Below are 22931 nucleotides of genomic sequence, written 5' to 3'. Positions count from 1 at the left end.
TTGTTGCTTTTTCTGTTCATTTCATTCCCTAGTCTTGGATCACTGCTTAGTCCTGTAGATATAAATATTTAATGTTACGTATTTAAATGTTATTGTCTTATTTATAGTTTAACTCCTATTTATTTTGTGAGGAACCACACAACAAAGAATTTCCCCTCTGGAAAGAAGGTATTTCTATTCTATTCTATTCTATTCTATTCTATTCTATTCTATTACCCATTAATCCATTCATTCTTCCCAACTGTGACCTTTTTAATTTTCATTGTGTTGTGACTATGTATGTGCCTATTTCCAAGCCAACCCAGAGCCTAAAGCATGGTATGTTGCCATTGCAGGAATGACATATAAACTTATAATTCCTTCTGCAATTTCAGCAATTAAATAGTTTAAAAGTAGCATACTTATTATGGAAAAATATATTTGCACTAGTATCAGTAATCAAAAACTAAGAAGTATACTTTTTAAAAGTGTTGTAAATATGAAGGTAAATGCTGCCATGCATCAGATAATGAGAAGTGAACAATGTAATTTGCACCCACCGTTTGAAAATCTGTGTTATTATACAATTATTGAAATATAATAACACATTATTAGAGCTAAATGGGCCTGGAGTGTCCCCCAACTTAGTTTGAGTTTGAGACCTTGGCTTAAGTGTTCAAAGGAAAAAATAAATTTTTTAGAATTCTCAGTTATCAGATTTTTTTTCAAAAGTCCTACAGAGAAAATCATGTAAAATGATCCTTATAGATAAATCAAGGACATAAAGAGTCTACACTTACTTCTTAGCTTATTAGCTTTCAGGTTATGAAGCTAATTCCCTTTTGAAAAACATGCGAGGATGGCGGGCCTTGAAAAAAAACTCTGGAGAGGAGTTGGAAAAATATTCCTGAGGTCAGTCCTGTTGAGAGTTTATTCCAGAGAAAGTTTAGCTATATATCTTAGCGGGTATGAAACAGGAGTACTGCAAAGAGGACTCACTTTCCTTAATTCTGAGGAGCCCACCTTGAATGTATTCATGAAAGACAGAAAACAAACTTACGATTGGTCTTATCCAGATATTTATAAACAACTTGCAGGTGCCTTCGTATCTCTGTAAAAACATGAAGGATATGAAAAAAAATTGGTGTGAAATAGACCTTTAACAGTCAGCAGATTTGAGTGGCCTTCAGACTAATCGTCTGAGAGTGAAGTGATCTGTCTTCTCTGTGAGAAAATACTAGTCTTTAGTTGAAAGCCCTGGAAGTGTAGTGTTTGGGTGAAACATATAGAATGGCTTGGGATAGCTTCAGTTTGTCTTAGAAATAGCTACATATATGTAATGTCAAATACTTCATCAATCTCACTTCACTAAAGAACAGCATGCAAAAATATTTAATAAAGTATTTCAAGTTTTTTTTAAACATAAACCATAGTTTTTACACCAAAGATTCATTTGCTTTTTTTTTTTAAGACAATAAAGAATATTGGTTAAGTTCGTTCTCATTGAATGTTGTCCTTGTTTGACCAATAACCATAACAATGACAAATTAATTTTGGGGAAAAAATAAGTAAATTGGTGTCTAATTTGATGTCAGTAACATTTATTTCATGCTTGTATATTTAAACAACACAGTTGGTTGGATGGATGAATGGGTGTATGGCTGCAGGATGGGTAGAAGGAAGGAAGGATTGATAAAATATTGTTTCCTTGTGCTATACTCACGGAACCGTGATACTATCTTGAATAAAAGTACATTTGTGTTGTTTTAACCAGTGTCAAAGAGTACATGTTTAAAACGTGTTTTCTCTTTTACCATGGAGAGCGTGTCGTTGAGCTGCTGTAACTCCTCCACTTATGTAGGTGGCGCTGCAGCGCTGCACCGAGTTTCGACCTGCAGCCAAAACAAGCCTAACACAGAAACCTGTCACATCGAGAGAAAAAGCCTCAGAGCATTTTTTTTTTTTAAACTAAAAACTAAATAACATCGCTTTAAATGGACAACAGCGGGGATGACATGGAGGAGGATGACACCGAGTGGAAGAGCGGCTTTGTGGACACAGCTGTTCTCGCTTCCGCTGTTGCTTCAGGTAATGAAATACGCGGACTTTAGACAGAGAAACAGTCCCAAACATGAACACGTGTTACTTGTGTTTGCTACAGGATCAGTCACGAGTGCAACAACAACAACAACACATCCTCACAGAGTCATTCTGCATTTTGACCTGGACTGCTTCTACGCGCAAGTGGAAATGATTAGAAACCCAACACTGAGACAAGTCCCTTTAGGTACTAAAGATTATATGACACAGAACAGGTGAAAACTTTGTAGTGTTTTTATCTGATCTTCAATCAATACCTGTCATGTCTTTTTCAGGTATTCAGCAGAAATACATAATCGTTACCTGTAACTATGTGGCGAGGGAGCGAGGTGTCACCAAGCTGATGTCTGTGACTGACGCTCAGGAGAAATGTCCTGAGCTGGTGCTGGTCAGGGGAGAAGACCTGACACACTACAGGGAAATGTCCTACAAGGTCACAGGTATGAAGCAGAGTCCATCTCAAAGGACACCCTACGTTACACTCTACGCATATGCTTAGCAAGCATGTTCTTGCTCAGTAGTTATGAGAATCTCAGAGTATTTCTCTATTTTTTTTTTTAGAAAAGATGTTTCAGATAATAGTTTTGAACTATGTGCCAGAAGTGTTTCAACAAAAGTGCTCAAATTGTTTCGTGCTTATTGTCGAAATAACTCACAAAACAACCAGTTTTCTATTTGTTTTCTAATTTTCTGAACTTGTGATGCAGTCCCATGTGCTGCTCATTGGTGGCATCCTGAGTTATACATGACATCACAAGCTATTTTGAGCCTGCAGCAAACAAATTCTCATAAGAGGAAGAGGAAAAAAGTACAGCAAATTTTTGCCAGTATTTTAACTCATTGCCAAGGAGCAGTGAGACTGTGCAGTTCCCGAGTTATATTTCATCCCAACAAAATCAATGAACTACACATGTCACACATAAACAAGAAAGAACAAGATGCCACTTTTCCAGAAATAATTGCTCTAATTGAATATAATTCACTTTCAAAGTTTAGTGCCTAAACTAGATGTTTTGCAGTTTGACAGCCCTGGAGGTGGGACATATGAAATACAGATACTTCCACTGTCATTGATTTTTCTTTTGTCGTATCTGCACTTGATATCTATTTAAGATGGCATGCTGCAAAATTCTCTAAGGTCCAATAACGATCGTTCTTGCTGATTTAGCTTGTACAAATACCTTAAATTTTTGTTTTCTTCTCTCGTCATTTAATTGTTTTGCCAAGATCTTTTTCTTCTTAAACACCCAGCTGATATACCCAGACACTCAGCTGATTCAACAGACTTTGTTTAAGATGTCAGCAGAGCAGGAATTTTGACTGAGCTGCATTCAAGATGTCTCAAAAGAACTGTTGTGCATCAGCATCAGTGATTCGATTTTACCTTTGTACCTTACAGATTCTATACATTTGACTTTTACTTGAGTAAAGCAGTTGAATTAGTGAATTAGTTTATGTCTTTTGACATGAGCTATGTGTATTCTGACTTGAGAGATCATAACCACAATCATCCTTGAGTGGTACAGAGCAACTCGGGCTGTTACATTAATTGAAATACACAGGAATGGATCAGCATGTAAGACGGTTTAAGTTGAAATGAAAAAAATAAAACGTACGTAGATTTTTAATACAAGAACACAGTTATCTGTAAGAGAGCTTCGCAGTGTCTCTTACCTTCATGTTCACACAGAAACACACTGATCACTGATCTCCAAGAAAGTTACTGTGATGTCATATCGCGTATATTTTCCATGTCCGTGCTCAACTTTACCCTTCATTTGATCTTTCCTCATCCAGAACTGCTGTTGTCCTACTGTCCACTAGTAGAACGACTCGGATTTGATGAAAACTTCATGGACGTCACAGAGATGGTCGAGAGAAGGTTGGGACATGCAGCGGAGTCCAACAGCTTCTCATTTACCGGGCATGTCTACAGTCATATCGGTAGGCCTCTGCTGGTGTACACATCTGGCTCACAGAAACTAGGAAATGTCAATGAAACAAGCCAAGAAAGTGAAACCTGTGAGATATTTGCATTGCCCCTCACAGTTTCATGTTGCATATTTGTTTTTTCTCTTCCTCCCACAAAGCTGCAGATGTCAAAGCCAGTGACCACCAGAGGTTGGCTTCAGGCTCACACATTGCGGCCGAGCTGAGAGACGCGATTCACAGCAAACTGGGCCTGACCGGCTGCGCCGGCATCGCCAACAACAAACTGCTGGCCAAACTGGTTTCAGGCACCCACAAACCCAACCAGCAAACCGCCCTGCTCCCAGGAAACATTCGAGACATCATGGACTCCCTCAGTGGGCTCCGCCAAGTACCAGGTAGTGTTGTTTTCCTGTAAACAGACACATACATTGTTGAGCTTAAATACAAATAACAGATCCCCAGACTGCTTCTCTTCATTTTCACTCTTTTGAAACAGTTTTGTTAAATCTATATTTCAGTTGAAACCTCTGTAGTATTTTTTGTTATACGTCATTTGGATGATAGCCTTTGCCCATCTATCCTCAGGGGTGGGCCACCAAACTGCAAAAAGACTCCAGGCTTTGGGATTGGTCACCGTCAAAGACCTGCAGCTCTGCTCGCTGAATGACCTGGTGAGAGAGTTCGGCGGCCCCACTGCTCAGCGCTTGAAGAATCTGGCCCTCGGTGTTGATGACTCGCCTGTCACCCCTACAGGAGCTCCCCAGGTAGGAACATCTCGCTGTTTTGTTTTCTTTCCTCAACTACCATTGCTCTTAATATGTCACATTATAATAAAAATTTACAGAAATACGCATCATTTTTGTGCAGATTTGAATAATGATGGATGTGGTAGTTTTGCTTTAGAAATGAGCTTGCCTAAAGAGAATATTCCCATTATAAAAGGCTGGTAATACCATAGGGTCACTTCAGGATTAAATATTTGTATTATTTCAGAAGTACACAAATGGAACATATTGCACAGTCCCAGTTTTGACAGCCTTTTTGTGTATCCTGAAGTAACACATTTATGAAGAAGTGTAACAATTATTCTTTGGTTTTACTTGTTTGCAAAGTGTGTCAACATATTTTCCATTTTAGTCTCTCAGTGATGAAGACTCCTTCAAAAAAATGTCTTCAACTAAAGAAGTTCTGGAGAAGATTCGGCAGCTGCTGACCAGCCTGGTGGAAAGGTCGGCGCCAGCTTCACAATCTCCTCACAAAATCTCTCATTGTGTTCGCCGAACTTACTGAATCTAATCTTTATCTCTGCGTTTGTAAATCAGAATGCACAAAGACGGCCGCCAGCCTCAAACGTTCAGGCTCACAATCCGTAAATACTCAGCGGCCAACAAGTGGTTCAATCGAGAGAGCCGGCAGTGTCCGATTTTGAACCACATCGGACAGAAGATCACATCTGGTAGGAGAAAAAAACAACAACAAAAAAACACCTTTTATTATCTGCATTTACATTCGGTATGAAAAACTGTCCTTTTAATCATTTTGGTCTCTGCAGGCTGCGCAGCCGAGCCAGTAGATCAGTTGATCCCTGTCGCCATGAAGCTCTTCCAGAAGATGGTGGACGCTGGCACCGCCTTCCACCTCACCCTGATTAACGTCTGCTTCAGCAATCTGCAGTCCAGGACGGCAGCCGTCAGCGGGAAGGGCTCGATCGAATCGTTCTTCACACACAGTACATCTCCCAGAAAGCCACCGAGCACTTCATCACAGAGCCAGGTAACGCAGGATTGTTTTTGTCTCCGAGTGGAATTGTTTCAGGCCTCTAAGAAGCTTCACCCTCCAAAAAAATATGTTGATTCACAATAAATATTTGGGATTCAAACAATCATATCAATGTGGCTGCTGAATGTACCAATGAGCAGCATCACATTTTGAAGTTATCTAGTTGTCGTTGTTTTTTTGACCCAACTTTGTATTTCGTACAATAACTAACTAGTAACAGCTTTATTATATAGCTATATTATTGCTGTTAAAATTATCCTGAACTGTGTTTTTTTTTTTTTAGGTTTAGGGTTAGGCTGTTTCTTTCAAGAGTTTCTAAGAGCCAGATCATCGAGTGTCTTCCTTCCATTAACTGATGTAACTTTAGTGGAACTTAATCAAACATAAAACTGACTCACATGGTGCAACACTTGAATAAAACAGCTGCATATGCATGGATATGATATCCAGACAGTTAAAAAGTTATTTTCCAATTTAAATTGTTACTTTTAGTTACAAAGTAACAATTAACTGCAATTAGTCAGTTATGCATGAGTAACCTTCAGTGATTACTAGTATAAGTAACATCTACTAAAAAGTAAAGCTGGGCAATAATGGTGTGTGAGTGAATACTCATATATGTGACTGAGAATTAAAAGGCTGCTATCAAAAAAAAAATTTACAAACAAAAATTGTGTGAAATCAGTGTAGCATAACAGTGACATGGTGTTTCCAGAGCATCAGTTCTCATGCATGTGATATGATGCCATACCTCTGTGATGCTGAGTTTTCCCTTCTTGGATCTCTGCTTCTCTGAAAAGCCACAAACCCATTCATTCTGTTCTCGTCCAATAGGACGGTTTCTCTCATGGGGGATGTCGTCACTTCACGGATCATCGGTTCGGCCCACCCTCCACGGATGCTCAGCACAAAAAACAACTCACCACAAAAAGCTCGTCTGGCCCTGGGGCACCATTACTTGGCTCGAAAAGTGAACAAAAGTTAGTTGTTGGAAAAGAAAAGACACTGAAAGCATCCTGCAGCTCAACGACGTGTGACCCTGGTGACACAAATAACCCTGTGTTACATCAGTTGCCCCCGAATGTTGACCGAGAAATCTTCAAGCTGCTTCCAGAGGAAATCCAGAAGGAACTCTTATCTCCTGCTTACATACACTCTCTTTCCAGTAATTTTACAAATAAGTCAGTCTCTGATGTTGCACACGGCTATAAGAACAGCTCACCACAGACAATGACACACTCCAGAAGTTTTAAAGATGACATTAAGGCACCAGCCGAATTGGATTCGGCTGATAGAGGGAGCACTGTGGCTCATCGGTGTCCAGGGGGCACAAGCATAGTTCCTGGAGAAAATGACTCTGTTGAAGGGACTCTGCCTTCCCCTTGGTCTTCTGACTGTGAGTGTCCTGGAAACGTGGACCCTGAGGTGTTTTCTGAGCTCCCTCCAGACGTTCAGAGGGAGCTGACGTCCGAGTGGAAGCAGCAGAAGCTCATCCCGAAGACCCCCTCGTCCAAGAAACCAGTGAGAAACTCGACGAGCAGAGACCGGAAGGCTGCAGGAAGAGGCAGCCAGGCCAACAGCTTGTTCAAGTATTTCAAACCCAGTTAGAAGAGAACATTTTTGTTGTTTTCTGCAGTATTTCTTTACTGTGGCTTCTTGTCATGTGATCAGAAAAGAAAAGTGCTTTGCAGCGACTGTTTAGCTAAAGTGGTGAATAATGTGAAGCATTACCTTAATAACTATTCTGGTTATACTGACTTGTGGCTCTTGTTTTCCTCTCTTATAACGTTCTTAAAAAACACTAATATTGTTATTTTTTTTAATAAATTGAGATTATTTTAATATTGCTGACTTGATTATTAATAGTGGAGAAAATAACATTATAGTATTTCACATTAAGCCTTGCACCTCTTTACTTTGCACAGATATTTTTCCACTCTCTTTACATCTACAGTGATGTATTCTGCCCATCGTTGACTTCCTTTTACTGCTTGGCTTAAAATTCCAGAAAAGTTCAGACTATTAAGCAGTCATTCCTGTTACTTTAGTGACACAGGTTTTTATCGAATCACTTTGAACTTTTACAAGCCTTTTTGCCTTCTGACTGAACAGGTAAGTAAAGAAAGGTGATGTTTACTTTGTAAGCTCAGTTTGGAGGATAGTGCAGTTATATATCATGGTCTCAAAATATGCTACAGTAATGCCACCTGGATTGAAAAAAATGCTATTCTCTCTTCTTACTATTAATGTGTTATTAACTCAGTATCTCTATGGAGGATCACAATGATTTAACAAAGCCTGTAAGTGTGAAAAAAACATCAAGTGCACTAATGTGTAACTGGACAGAAAGATTTCAATAACAATTTCATTATTCCATAGAAACATTTGATAAATTGATTACAGACATCTGTTGATTCCTGATTCTGTCCAGTTAAAAGTCAGTCAAAAATCAGAAAATGTACTTGACCCAAAGAAGCAATACTATCCGATTCAATAGAAATGTTTTATTTACTAATGTAAAGGAAAATATGTTACAAAACTAAGAAAATGTCAAGGAGACCATTCACATCAGATGACGCAGTTAATTTGCTGATGCATGATTATGTTGATTCATATCATACTATTAAAAAAAATGCAACTAAATCTCTGATCTTCAGCTTTCCTGCAGTATTAGAAATATCTTTGTTCACCCTGCTGATCGATCAACAACTGCTGATTGTTGGACTGATTTATGGGTCATGACACTTGTAAGCATCCAGAGAATCTACACGTCACCTGACTGTTTGTCTGACTGTCAAGACTTGATGTTCACTGTTTGGCTTTGTGTTGTTTTCTTAAAGTTTTTTTTCCAGAAGCAGGATTACTTCTCCTGACCCTCGGAGACTGAGGCCCATTCTCCTCCTATTGGATGGTTTCCACTTAAATCCACAGTTATTTGTCGACACATTCCAGCTTTTAAAGAGCCTCTTAATTTTTTCCAACCCTCCAGAGAAACAGGAGGTTTGTCGGCACAGCACCAGTTGGATCTCTCAGGCCTGAAACTCCTCCCTGGATCACATGAAAGACGGGAGGAATGGTTCAGTGCTCGCAACACATCCTGACAGTGGTTATTGTGTTTGGTGCAGAGGAGACTAGAAACTTCTGAATGGACGCTGGCACTTTCTGTAGATGAACTGGTAAGGTTTTTGAGCTTTTGCTCTGTCTGTGGATACTTTGAGGAGGCAGAGGAAATAATGTTGGGCTGCTTGTGTTGATCTTTGACAGGATATTTGTCAGGTAGAGATTCTCTGCGTGGTGAAAGCTGGATTATTTGACAATTTCGCCAAAGACATAAAATTGATCATAGACATAAAAAAATTTATTCCATGGCAATTTTTGGGTGATAAACAGCAGAAAAGTAGATTTTCATCCTCACACACTCATCTTACTTGACAAAATCTGATTTTCAATGCTGGCCCAAGTGTAACTGGAGCGTTGCAGTGACCTGGGCGCCTTCATGCTGTGTTAAGCTGTCCGCCTGTAGCCCTTAAACTTGATAATAGGAGTTCTGTCTGCCAAACAAAGCTTTTTTTCCCATGTAAAGTCGGAGAGAACATTGGAGAGGCATTTGACTGCTCATGCGGAAGCCGGCTCCAGTCATGTGCTCGTCTCTGATCAGCTCATAATGAGGTGGAAGTTATGACTTCTATCTGAAAGTCTGTGTGATGATGGTCCTGCAGGCGCAGACTGAAAGGGTCCAGCTGAGGTGAAGGAATTTCACCTTTTCCTTTCAGCCTGGCTCCTCCTGTATGTACTGACTGAGCACTGACCATCCTGTGTCCACACTGTCATGGTTCACAAGAGGAGGAGACGGATCAGTAGCAGTGTCGTTGATCTGTGTGGCAGGTTCAGGCTGCAGGATGGCTGAATGGGACTACGACTATCTGATCAAGCTCCTGGCGCTTGGCGACTCCGGGGTGGGGAAGACCACCTTCCTCTACAGGTACACCGACAACAAGTTCAACCGCAAGTTCACAACCACAGTCGGCATTGACTTCAGGGAAAAGAGAGTGGTGAGTTGTGTCCCGCATTGCATTGTTCTTCACTTGTGGCTCCGACTTTACCATTCACTCATAAACTGTATGGGAAATCTCTGCTTTCTATTCTATTAGTTACACAATTTGAATTTAACATGTAAACAAAATCTGGTTGACAATTTGTGTGTGCAAGACTTTTCTCTGGATACTCCAATTTGTTCCCACAGTCCAAAAGCAATTATTGGAAGTACAAATTGTCTGTAAATGTGAATATCAATGTGTTTCTCCTTTGATGGATCAGTGATCTGTCCAGGGTGTATCCTTATAACACAATACAGTAATACATTTTTCCCCACACTACCTAAACACAACTTTACACTTGAAAACAAAAATCAAAAGACAAAGTACAATAAATGTAACTAAGAAATGTTTCAACTGTGACCCTAATTAAATTACTCACAAAAACACAATAAAAGAAATGGTTTTGCTTTCATCAAATAAGATTTCTATTTATTCTTTCCTTCTTCTTAGAATCTGTTAATAAACAGGTACACCCACACAAAGCGTTTGTACCTGCTTCAAGCGTGGTACTAATGATTTCCAAAATAATCTACTTTGTGATACAAAAATACACTAAAAAAAAAAAAAAATTATATAAGAAAAACGGTTGAAGGCATCACAGAAATTGGATATATAAAGCAATTGTTGTACACAACAGTGCACTGCTTTTTTGAAGCAGATGTGTTCTAATGTTAAGTGAGTGATCAATCCAGATGTTTACATTTAAATCACGATTATCTGTTCCATCAGTTAGCCAGGTTTGTAACCATTGGCAGCCCTCTTTTGCCTCATTTCATGGATTTTCATAGAAATAAACAAAAAATGTGAAACTAAAAAAACAAATGTTAATTTCAGGCTGTATTATTGAGCTGTCTGGTTTTGTGCAGGTGTACACGGGGAAAGATACTGATGGAGCCACTGACAAGAACTTCAGAGTCCACCTTCAGCTTTGGGACACAGCAGGTCAAGAGAGGTGAGTCCGTCACGATGTCCCTGTTGGGTTATCTATCAGTGGGTCGTGGTTCAATCCATACAAGTCAGAATCAATTCTGATGTTGAAAGGGCAGAAAATAATGAAAATAATGAGAATAATTTGTAATGCGACCGTCAAGCTAAACGATAAATGTTAATTTCGCTTTGGCGACCTTTAGCCTACTGCCAACCACTAAGTACAGCTGAGACTGATTTATTTGTTTGTTTGGGGGTTGTTTTTTTTCCGTCCAAACCACTCGTGTTTTACCACCATGGGGTTATAAAAGCACTGCAGTTCACCCTCTTCAGACTGTGTTTACTTGAGTCCGCCCTTGGACCAAACAGTGCACAGCTTGACCACTAACATTGTTAGACGTCTGCATGTTTTTCAGGTTTCGCAGCCTCACGACAGCCTTCTTCCGAGATGCCATGGGCTTCCTTTTAATGTTCGACCTGACCAACCAGCAGAGTTTTCTTAACGTGAGGAACTGGATGAGTATGTGTCATCTCTGCCTTCCGCACCACATCAGATTAATATGCCCCCCCCCCACCCCCCTTTCTATTTAAGCTACGTCATCAATAACCTTGACTAAAGCTGAGTCACAGCTCAATAATTGCACATCATGAGTTTAAAGAACGTCCTCTGTGTTGGCTCAGGTCAGCTCCAGGCCAACGCATACTGCGATAGTCCGGATGTGGTTCTGGTGGGGACCAAAGCCGACCTCGGAGACTTGAGGGACGTTCATGCCAGGCAGGCCAGAGATCTGGCAGATAGATATGGGTGAGGCATCACATACAAACATCACACGCAAACATAGTTTGCTATCCACAGCAAGTATAGTTTCTTGTAATCAAAGACTGGGTTTGTTTTGCTTTGGCAGCTGATATGAATGTGCTCAGCTTGTTTAAAAAGCCTGTTCTCGCTTTCTGTTAGCCTTAGAGATATGGAGAGTCACAGTGCAACTTTTTAACCAAGCGTATCTAGACAATATTGAGTTAATAACGTTTGGAGTTTTCTTTGCTGAAGAGGATTTCTAGGTTGTGATTCTTTAATAAGCAGTAACATAATGTACGGGGACATTATGTGAAGTTTTAAATATATTTTTCTAAATGTTTATTAAGTCATTTGATGTTAAGACTCAAGCAGAGAAAAACCTAGTAAATAGCAGAAGTATTTGATAGCAGAGATCAGAGGGGCTCATTAGCTGTAGCTCCTCAGATAGATTTGTTAGAAGTGCTCACACAGTGGTTATTCAGGAGTGTTAACAGACAAAGGTTTGAAAATATGCGCACGCTGCAGCATTCATTATAATTCAGAACATAACAGGGTTTTTTTCAGATCTGATTTCAAAGACCATTTACATTGATCACAAAGATTCTCCAACTTTTGAGTGTGTGTACTGTGTATACACACCAATCCATTATTATAGCCACTAACAGTTGAAGTGAATAACCTCAATTAGGTCAAATGCAGGATTTATGGATTTATGTGGCAGGAAGGGAACAGCTGGGTCTTCAAGTTGAAAGATTTGCTTCTTTTAAGGTTGTGCACAACGTCATCAATGACCACAAAGTTAATAGACAACTGGAAAAAACTAAATCTCAAGTGTCTCGGTTGTCCAGGGAAGAAAACTGACGATGTGGATCGTGATTCGTCGAAGCTTGAGACAGAATGATTCCCCCAGTGTAGAAATAGTTAAAAACCCTGAAGCTGTTGCTACAGATGAGTTGGTGCAGGAGCATTTAAGACAGACTGTGCATATCAATCTAGGTCTAATCCTGGAATCTCCTGCAGTGGGTAAATGAGCACTCGATGATAGTTTAGTCTTTTCTTTCTTACATCAAGTTTTGACTTGATTAAGAAATACCTGTACTACACCTCAACTCCCACATCTTTTTGAAATCATAGGAAGTCATAGTTATATAATTTTTTATAAGAATTTACTGATTGAACTCGAAGATGAACCACACCCGTCAATAACAAAAGGCCAATTGTAATTCAAGGAGGTGGTCTGATGTGACCTGTGATAAATAATTAGGTTTCACATCTTGTTTACAGTATTTTGTATTCAAACATCATTCAAGAGGATTCAAAATATTTATATAGATCTGGCATTATAATTTTTTGATAAAAAAAATTGTTTTAACTCTTACTTTTCTTTGATTTTCTCACATCGTCAGAAAGTTTGGTTTAGTTTGGCAATAGATGGTGCCATTTCACCCTTTTCTCTCCCATCCAAACCCGCATCTAAATGCCAATAACAATGCAATGTATTTACATGTTCTGGAAAAAAAAATAATTCTTTGAGGGGTCCATCCTCTGACATAAACTCTCACAATGGTTGCAAGCAGATAATACTAACATTAAACATTAAGTATTAAACACTGATTTGCTTGACTTATGGTAAAAGGTTTTGGACAAGTCCCCATTTATCAAACTTTAATCAATTAAAGTTGGATGTGAGAAGGTTGTGGGTAAAAGGGTTCTGAGAAGCTCATGCGAAGAGTTTCCTTTACACCAACTCACCCAAACACACATTTTAGGAAGCTCAAAGTCACAACATAATGTGATTATAGGGTTCTAAGAGTCAACAAGTCTCAAACCATTTGCAAAACTCACTCTAACCACACAGGAAAACACTCAATACTGCAAGTTTTAGAGCTTGAGAGTCACGAGAAATCTTCTTTTATTTTTAAATAGAATTGGAATGAAAATTACTCATGTTAAACAAACTGTATGCGTTTCTACTCTAATAATTCAATTGCTCTGTGTTTTATTTTATTTTCAATTGTAAATTTCAATAAAACAGATGTATTTTGAAATGTTTAACTGGCTCCATCTCTCCATTCTCCTCAGCATCCCATACTTTGAGACAAGTGCCATGACGGGTGTGGACGTGGACCAGGCGGTGACCACTCTGCTGGGGCTGGTGATGAAGAGGATGGAGCAGAGCACGTGCGGCGGCAACGGTGCTGAACCCAACGGGAGTGTCACTGCCAGTCACGAGGTGGAGGAGGCCCCGGTGAGGAGGAGGTGTGCCTGCTGATGTAACCACCGAGCAGCAGCAGCAGCAGCAGCAGCAGCAGCAGCAGCAGCAGCTTTTCATGCATCTCTTGTGAACCTGCTGTGTGTTTTTAAAGTTGAACAAGTGTGCCTGTTATATGAAGAGGTCAAGATCCCTAAATTGAATAAGCGCTCATCTTGAGAGGAGGGATTCTTTTTTTTTTATATATCAATGTTGCTGTTACAGTATGAATTCACTTCATAGTGTTATTTATTCACGGTCTGTGCATTGTTATATGAGAAGCATAAAGACTTTAAACATTAAGTTATTCAACGTCTTGTCAACTTTTTACATTTTAGAAATAGTTAAACATGCGAGCAACTTTGAAACAGTGCAGTTTAATAAAAGATTAGTGAAAACATTTGACATTTGTAGTCACTGATATGATTATAAACATAGATATAGTTGGTATAATGAAGGACAAGTTAAGTACAAATTAGCAGACTCTGACTTATAATTTGAGCACAAGTTCTATAGGGAGTTTTGAACATTTAGGTTAGTCACTGGCCTCGCAGTGAGTTGATCTGGGTTTTCGTCTATGCATCTTCCTGTGATGGATTGATTTGCATGTTCTCCATGTGCCTGCATAGATTTTCTCTGTGTATTTTGTTACAGGCTTTATGTCTCGTAACTGTAATATAGATAGAACCCAAACACAGGATAGTGTCGATGGACGTGGCCTCTGATGTGCTATGTATGAATAAGGTGCAGGGTGTCCCAAAAGAGAGGTTTTGGGATGCCTCAAAGTTAACTATTATGAGCAGATCTTTCAACTTGTTGATTCCCCTTTATAAAAAAAAAAAAAAAAGTTGCTCAACTGGCCTCAACAACATTAGGCCTGTTAGCTGATATCAAAAACTACATGTGAGGCAAAGGGCCTAAAACTGACTGTGTTACCTTTCTGACATAATGAAGAAAGTTTGAAGATAATGGAAATATATTGTAGTTTGGAAACAACAAGTAGACCTGATAAACAAGAGCAGAATTATAACCCAAAGCAAAGAAAAAAACCAGGGGGATTTAAATTAAGGATAATTATTAATCCACCATTTATCCATCTGTTCAGTTACCCTATGAGCAAATTCGTGCAAATCAAAATTCAAAAATCTTCTGATTTAAGTAATTTTCTTGTTTAAGGTCATTTTTAAGAAATCCCCCAAAGTGAACACTTTACCAGTTGATATTTCTGGTAAAGTGGAGCTAGTTTTCAAGTTCCCCAGAGGAGAATTTTACATCTTTTGATACTTTTGTTGGTCAAATAATTAAAAAAGCTTGTTCTCTTTTCATTTGCATTCAACCACATTACATGTATCTACAGGGACTGGTTCATAGAAAGATAAATAATTGCTCGTCCATATACAAGCCAGCACTTTCCACAGTATGTACCTGTTCTTACACATGACTATAAGCAAAACCATTTTTCCAAATATGCCATATCAGAGAAAAATACCATTTTTATTGGACACGTTGAGGCATTGATGGAATATGCAGGCACATAATGCATATATATATATATATCATGATGTGTAATCATAAGACATTAAAGACATGGTTTCTTACATGGATGCTTGCTTTTGTTTTGCCTGGTTTCCGTAAATGATTCATGACTTTTATATGGCATGTATATAAGCAGCCAAGCTTTTTTATGCTTTATGGAACTAAGTTGCCATGCAAATCGAACACAAGTGCAAGTGTGTTAAAGGGTTGTTGGAACGAATCATGTACAGGGCTGTATTTGGAATAAAGACGTTTTATGTTTACGCATGGCACCAGTCTGGTAATTTGAACATACTGCAATGCACAAAGAAGCTTCGCTGTTATTCCGACAGTAATTACAATCCTCACAGCCTTTGTCAGCAATGTAGCTTTTACACACATTCTAAACATTGCTGTTGAACATCAAGATAAAGTTTTAGTTTGAGGAAAATGTCCAGCAGAGCCAGTGGACATTTCAAACATTTCAATCTAAAAAAAGAAGACATTCATGGAGTCACAAATAAAATCCACCACAATCACTTTGGCAAGAGCCACAGGAACATCAAATTCAACATCACAAAGGGATTCCTTTTATAACATACCTGATATTAGTCTTTTAAACAGATTCCAAAACCCCAAATTAATCTCTAAAATGTCTGCTTTGAACACCTGGTCTTTGGTGTACCTACGAAAGGGGCTACAGAAAGTATTCCTATATATCTATGACATCAGTTATATAGCCTAAATATAGATATTTCAATACTTTATCACCAAATACGAGTTTTCATGAAGTGATTGTGTAAAGCACTTTTGGGCGATTTGCGTGATGTAACGATTGCACTGCCTAATCCTCACCCTTAGCAATGCCTGATCGACCAATATGCGCGCTAATCAAAGATCCCTTATTTGAACAGCTCAATCGCTAGATCGCGCCCATCACTCAAACGCATCGGACAATAGTACTGTGATTTAAAGACAGGACACACTAGCTGATAACCCTAAAATGTAGCCTGAGGACACAGACGAAAAAAATTATTTGTGTGAGACGGGATGGCGAATCAATGCCTGCCATGATAAATCTGAAAGAGAACAACAACAACAACAAAAAAAAACTCACTCATGAATGAGTGTGAATGACTGCATTGATCTGTATTGTAAACCTCAGCCAAAGCCCCAATTTCCAACAAGGAGCACATGTTGCAGAGTCAGGAGACGGTCATGTGGCTAGCTTTCAATGTCGGGATCAGTCATCCTAAGCCCCGTGTCTACTGGTCTGCTTCAGTCTGGTGTCACAAGATTATCTACAGGTTTAAAAAAATAAAGCTTGCTCATTTTTTACGTTTATCTGTCGAGGTTTGGTCCCACGTGTTAATATAGCAGTAGGGTTCTTATTAAGCCTTCAAACAACTCTCATATAAAGGTATTGATGATATTCTTAAGGAATACACCATCAGGAATATAAACAATAGCAAAGAACTCCATTTTATTTTATTTTTTTTAATTTTTTTTTACCCCAAAGCAATTTTCAAAAAGGTAGTATAAAACTAGCCTAAAAGATTTGTTAGTGCCTCACATGCAATGTCATTTTTATGGACCATGCTCTTTATACAAGATGCAGTAATTCATTCTCTAGTTACCATACAAACATGATGGTTACGTGGTGAATCTATACCTTTAACTCTGTTACTGAGAGCTCTGCAATAAACATATTCTCTTCAATATTGGTATTTGAAATTAAGGTAAACCTCAAGATTAGTTGTTCATTATAGACAGTCTGTCTGAAATTTGGCATTTCCGGATTTTTCTAGCTATGCCAGCTCAACAAATTAGGTCACAGGTTGTTTCAGGCTGTAAAATAAAAATGTAGGCTTTGCTTGCTGTACTATTTGGAAATGTATTTAGGTGGAGATTCAATAATTGAAACGAATGTTCTCACAAATGCTACTTGTTAAATATTTGTATATAAATACTGAATATTAATCATTTTGGTTATAAAATATTGACATCAACTGCTGTTTGTATTGTGTTTTGCTGACATGGGACAGCTTTGAGTAGTTCGTCCACTTGAAAACCTGACTTATTATTTCCACAAAATTATTAGCCCAAATCAAATGTCATGCTTTTCAATTCACTAAAACCATTAAATCTGCCAGCTACTAAATCCACAGTAACTGTACGTGCTAAAATCTTATCGTTGGAAGTGTTGCTAAAGTTTTGAAAAAAAAAAAAAGGTTGAGTTTATAAATCTGGTTAGCACAAAGACTGTAAACAGAGGAAAAGGTAGCCTGGTTCTCCCCAAAGATAACAAACTTTCCAAAATGCAACAATTAACTAACATTTGATGCATTTTCATTTTTGGTTCTATAAGAAAAAAGTGAGTGGTTATAGAAAGAGTATAGTGCATCTTCTGGGGCGTTTTCAGTGACGGTCAGATCTTGGATTTGAAACTACATTTTAGCAACAATTTATCAAAACTTTTCAGAAATATTGAGGTGTTGCAACATTCGCCGGGTCTGTGTGTCCTGTGTATTGCGGTTGCTGTCACAGAATCAGTAAAGCAAAAGATCTGTGACTTTAAAATTGCCGCTAGTGTGGCTACATAATAGTCGTCTTGTTGGATGATGATTGAAGCATCTCTGAACCTAATGTAGGCTGATATTACTCTGCGTACTTCTGTGCTGCACTGAAAACATGTTGTCCATGATCTGTGTATGTCTTTATGGCTTTTTGTTGGAATGTTGATTAGAATTCCCAAATATTTTAAGAATCTTAACAAAATTTGAAGTGGACAGTCAAACTGTCGACAGAGAATAAAAGACACACACGTATATGTATATAGATATAGATATATATACTTAGATAGCCTAAAGTCTTGTAAACAAATACCATCTTCCAGAGTAGTGCAGATTGTCTGACACCTCTTGGGGGGGGGGGGGGGCTGAAAACAGGAACTGCACCTCTCTTGAGGCATTGAATCTGATTACAAAAACACACTGATCTAACTCCGTCCCTGAGATTAGGCAGTGATTTCAGTGTACAGAATCATTCTACTATCATAAAGGTGATTGACCGATCTATAATAAGCAAGAACTGGAAGATTGAACTATTTGTGTCTCCTCGTCTGAAAGGAACCTGCGGAGTCCACAGCTAAAAGAGACGCTTTTGTTCTGTTCGAACCATGTCGCCACAGCCAGCAGCCATGCAAAGGAGAGTAATGGAAGCAACTGAGCAGCATGAATGCCCTGAATGTAGTACCCAACACAACATGTCAAATGAACCACAACGCTGTGAGCCTGACATCTTCACGTGGAGCTACGAGTATGACGTGAGTGTGTGTTCGCAGAATGGGAATAAATTGCCTTAACACTTATCATGCTTATCGTGTGTGTGTGTGTGTGTGTGTGTGTGTGTGTCACAACAGAAGTGTGGAGTGAGGTGATGGATGCTGGTCGCGGTCTCTGGAGCCGTCCCGACGACCGTCCGCCTCCGGCCGCACGTCTAAGAGCAGTGTGTCAGGCTGAGTTTGGTCACGCCGTCCCGGTGCAGCTTGTAGAGCAGCTTGAACTCGCTGGGCAGCTGGTGGGTTTCCTGCCACTTGGTGGTGAATTTGGTCCCTTTCTTGTCGTAGTAGTGGTAAGGCAGGTCCTTGCCCGTGTTGGGGTCCCAGCCGAAGGGCCAGAAGCCGTAGAGGTGGATCTCGTCACACATGGCGTAGGCCAGCGTGTACATGAGGATCCCGGTGCTGAGACGTTTCGGACCGAGGTTCTTCGTCTTCCAGTATCTGACAAGAGAAGTGACAAGTTTACTGGTCAGAAATTGAATATCCCTGACTTATCTCTTATCAATATGTACCAAAACCTCACCGTACTATTTGCATCTGACCCAAATTTGGCAAATTTGCCAATTTTCCAACAAATATAAACAACCATGGATGAAGTCCACAGAGACATATCAATCCCCTCCCAGTGGCTCTGATCCCAGTTAAAATACTAAATGAAGAACCCACCTGCTTTTTAAGCCAGAAACTCTGGGATTTTTGCTGACAAGTCAAACAAAGTGTTCCCCGTGTAAAATCTACAGCTCAACAGCAGAGCGTAGGCCCTTTTCAAAACATGTGACTCTGGTTTTAAGTCAGGGGACGAGGGAGCAGCGGAAAATCAGGCAGTTCATTGTGCCACAAAAGTTCAGGATGGGACATCACACACCATCAACCAGGCATACTACAGGAATGTGCCAGCAGACTCTTCTTCTCCTGTGTGAAGTCAAAAACCTGAAGATTAACACTACAAAAACCAAAGACACGGAGAATAAAAGAAGGCCATCGGTACTTCAAAGGATTCCACCCACACTGGACATGACCTGTTCTACCCGATTCCCCCAGAAGGAAAAACAGACTCCTCAAACCATCAAATAATTCAGTAGAAAAGAAAAAAAGGAAATTTGTTCCCCAAGCAACCAGATTGTTTGTCTGTGTTCGTCCTGTGATGAACTGGTGACCACTTCAGCTTTAATGGAGTTGTTGTTTTTAGCCTTCAGGTCAAAACACAGACTTTAAATTCATAACACACCGAGCCCAACTTTTATGATTACCGAGCATCAGTTTTTACAGCAACGATCGGTGAACCCTCACTTGTTTACGTCGTGCATGATGTTTCCCGGCCAGGCCAACTCCACCTTCAGTTGACCCTTGTGCTCCACAAAGAAGTCCACCAGGGTCCGGGTGACTGTGGCTGAGGTATGAAGGAAGAAAGCCGGGATCCACAGGATGGCCCCCTCCAGCTTCTTTAGGTTGAGGAAGAAGTTATTCCTGTCTTGAATGGTCAGCAGGTTATTGTAGTACCTCTCCAGGATGCTGGGGTTGAAGGTGGTCAGGTTGGTCTTCCTGCCCACGTCCTTGGAGTACACCTCCGTGGGGGCGAAGTTGCAGCGGAAGACGAAGTCGGCCTGGTCGATTTCTGGGCCGCAGTGGCTGCCCGTCAGGATGCCACTGTTTCCCACAACGGCGCACACGCTGTAGTGCTTGTTGTGGATGGGGGAAGTCTCTGGGAGCAGGGACTTTAAGTTATTACTGATGGAGAAGACATACTTGTGGCTGGAGTAGTCAAAGTGCATCAGCTGGCCAACTCGAACGCTGTTCTTTGTGAGGGAGAAGTTGTTGGGAATGTCAATGTAGCTGAAGATATCTTTCCTGAGAAATGAAGAAAAAAAAAAAACCCAAACCAAAACACATCACCGCTATTGTTTATATCAATAAAGATATACATCAATATATATTGGTGCATATTTCTGCAATTTTCTGTTGCGTAATGCAATTTTTAGACATGTTTTATAACAACATCCAAAGATGAAACATCTCCAAAACGTCACAATTGCACATCTTAATCAAATGATTAAAATCAAATGATTAAAATGTGATGCAGCCACAAGACAAAGTTCCTGATCTGTTATGACTGGCCAACTTATAACCCTTGAAATGCCACCGTCTGCCAGAAAGAAGACTATCCTCAGTTGTAAGTTTTTAAAATTTCAATTCCTCAAATCTACCTCTGCTGATAAAACGCCGTCTTGTTGAACTTCCATTTGGACGGTTTTCCCTGGAGCTCCTCATTCAAGGCGCTCGTTAATGGGATAAAGGAAGGGTCCAGGAAGTTCATGGCAAACTGCGACCTGAAAACACACATAAAAATAACAAGATGAGTAATCATGTGGCTGAGATAAAGTAGTTACTGGGTCACTGTGGTCCTGGCCAGTTTCCTACTTTTCAAACTTTTTTTCTGCTACATGGATTTTTTACTTTTTTCAGCCAAAGGCAACTTCCAGATTTACAAGTAGTGTCATTTGATACAAAGAAAACACAAAGTGTTTTAAGACTGGACTCATTTGAAGGTCAACTGGAACCGATTTCCTGCATGCAGTTAATACAGATTTCAGACATTGATAACCTGTATAGTTATTGAATAGGTAGGCAGAAGAGATTTCCTGAAAAATGTGCCTATATTAGAAAGTAGGATGTCTTTGAGAGCAAGGGCACAAACAGGCTAAAGCTAAATCGTATAGTTTCAGACAGAGCCTGGCTTAAATAGCTGCATAAATGACCTTTATAGTCTCAGAAAATAAAAACTTTTACATGACTTTTGTGCTCACAGGTTTTGCACCTCAAAAGGTGAGTAAAACAAGAACACACAGAGAAGTACAGTGAAGTGAAGGTACACCTAAACTTGTTTTCTTACGTTAACTGTTAGTTAACCTTCATTCTAATAATGTGTATCTGTGTCTCACTGTAAAGTAAAGCTTTGTCTCATTAAGTCTGTTACAGTGACAAACATATATGGTGGGGGGAATTCCCATTGCATGCCATAGTAGTTTAACCTAAGCCTTAAACATCAAAAGTGAGTACCTTACCTTAACCCAAATGTAACTTCAGACTTAAACCCACATGTTTATCATCAAATAGATGTGAATCACTGTGGAGTCCCGCAGGGCAGCATTAGAGTGACAATTGGGCGCTCCCAGTGTGTGTTGTCCACATACACACACACACACACACACACACACACACACTCATGTTAAGAAATGTTTTAATATTACACACTTACTGTTACTTACTGAACTGAGGTGCTTTAATCAAAACCTTTGGCCACAAGCCTATAAAATCAGGCACACAATTATGTGCATTCAAACTTTACACAGTATGATGGAAGGCCCTTTTCTATTTCAACACGAATGTGCTCACGGTGCAAAGCAAAGTCCATGAAGGATGATGCCCCGCAGAAACTAGGAAAGCTTTCCAAGAAGCATCAAAAGGTCTCCATCTCCATTTTTAAGCGTAAACATCTGAGAACAAAATCAATACAGTAGAACCATTTGGAATCTGGTGAAACTGCTCCGGTGGATGGATGGATGTGCAGTGATCGGGAGGCTGAGGGCCACAACATCAGCACTCCGGACAGTTCACTGCTTGATTGACAGGCGGAGGGATGCGCACGGCTCGCGCACACCAGGCCACTCTTGTGTTTATATTTCCGCCCAGCCTCCAGTGCGTCTCCTCGGAGGAGGGGGGGGGGATAAAAAAAAAAATTAAAGATAGATCAATACTCACCGAAAGCCTGCGTGGAACATGATCCTCGGGCCTCCCATGTCATATTTGGAGGAGGAGAAGAGGCTGTCTTTTCTCAGGGACACGTAGCTGATGAGCGACAGGATGAGCACGGCGACGCACAGGATGACCAAGCCCAGGGCCTTGGCGATGCGGACCATCTTGGGAGCGTTCTCATTCCCCGCGCGTCTCCGCGGCGGCGAGGTGTCGGCCTAGCCTGTCGTCGCTGCCGGCACACACACACACGCACTCTCTCTCTTTCACTGGCGCACATCCGAGCATCACATGCTCGCGCAAAATGGTCGGCCGGTGGTCGTGGGCTGCACGCGCGCAGAGGGTGCCTCGGCTCCGTCCGCTCTCATTCCACCGCCGCCGCCCGCCTCCTCCTCCGCTCCGCAGGCTGCTCTGATCCGGGAGATGGAGCGCGGGTGTGTGTCAACGCATCCAGCCGCATGC

The 22931-nt window shown here is 40.2% G+C and overlaps 3 protein-coding genes across 3 annotated transcripts; 2 read left to right on the top strand and 1 right to left on the bottom strand.

The window, feature by feature from the left end:
* Positions 1-1973: 1973 nt before the first annotated feature.
* On the top strand, positions 1974-7398 carry poli (polymerase (DNA directed) iota; the record flags this gene model as incomplete). The annotated part of the gene is made up of 10 exons (XM_080499946.1): positions 1974-2067; positions 2141-2266; positions 2355-2519; positions 3877-4023; positions 4170-4406; positions 4597-4775; positions 5149-5240; positions 5334-5467; positions 5564-5784; positions 6625-7398. The coding sequence occupies 10 exons, from the start codon at positions 1974-1976 to the stop codon at positions 7396-7398; spliced, it is 2169 nt and encodes a 722-aa protein (XP_080356072.1).
* Positions 7399-8877: 1479 nt separating this feature from the next.
* LOC308132169 (ras-related protein Rab-27B-like) lies at positions 8878-15860 on the top strand. Its single transcript, XM_080499166.1, has 6 exons — positions 8878-8966; positions 9676-9842; positions 10754-10839; positions 11231-11334; positions 11496-11619; positions 13696-15860. The coding sequence occupies exons 2-6, from the start codon at positions 9690-9692 to the stop codon at positions 13883-13885; spliced, it is 657 nt and encodes a 218-aa protein (XP_080355292.1). The 5' UTR covers positions 8878-8966; positions 9676-9689; the 3' UTR covers positions 13886-15860.
* Positions 15861-18877: 3017 nt separating this feature from the next.
* LOC308132281 (alpha-N-acetylneuraminate alpha-2,8-sialyltransferase ST8SIA3-like) lies at positions 18878-22636 on the bottom strand (the record flags this gene model as incomplete). Its single annotated transcript, XM_080499310.1, has 4 exons — positions 18878-19160; positions 20010-20567; positions 20924-21046; positions 22479-22636. 4 exons carry the CDS (start codon positions 22634-22636, stop codon positions 18878-18880), a joined length of 1122 nt encoding a protein of 373 aa, XP_080355436.1.
* Between the last annotated feature and the right edge of the window lie 295 nt (positions 22637-22931).

This window comes from Blennius ocellaris (genome assembly GCF_963422515.1).
Source record: "Blennius ocellaris genome assembly, chromosome: 7".
Lineage (NCBI taxonomy): Eukaryota > Metazoa > Chordata > Actinopteri > Blenniiformes > Blenniidae > Blennius > Blennius ocellaris.
The sequence above is the reverse complement of the archived record's forward strand: the minus strand, read 5'-3'. Positions and strand labels throughout refer to the sequence as shown.

Excerpts from the sequence above, each read along its gene's own strand:
- LOC308132169 (XM_080499166.1), top strand. The coding sequence starts at position 9,690 with ATGGCTGAATGGGACTACGACTATCTGATCAAGCTCCTGGCGCTTGGC. Across the intron at positions 9,843-10,753 it reads ACTTCAGGGAAAAGAGAGTG|GTGTACACGGGGAAAGATAC; the intron begins GTGAGTTGTGTC and ends GGTTTTGTGCAG. Across the intron at positions 11,620-13,695 it reads GATCTGGCAGATAGATATGG|CATCCCATACTTTGAGACAA; the intron begins GTGAGGCATCAC and ends CATTCTCCTCAG.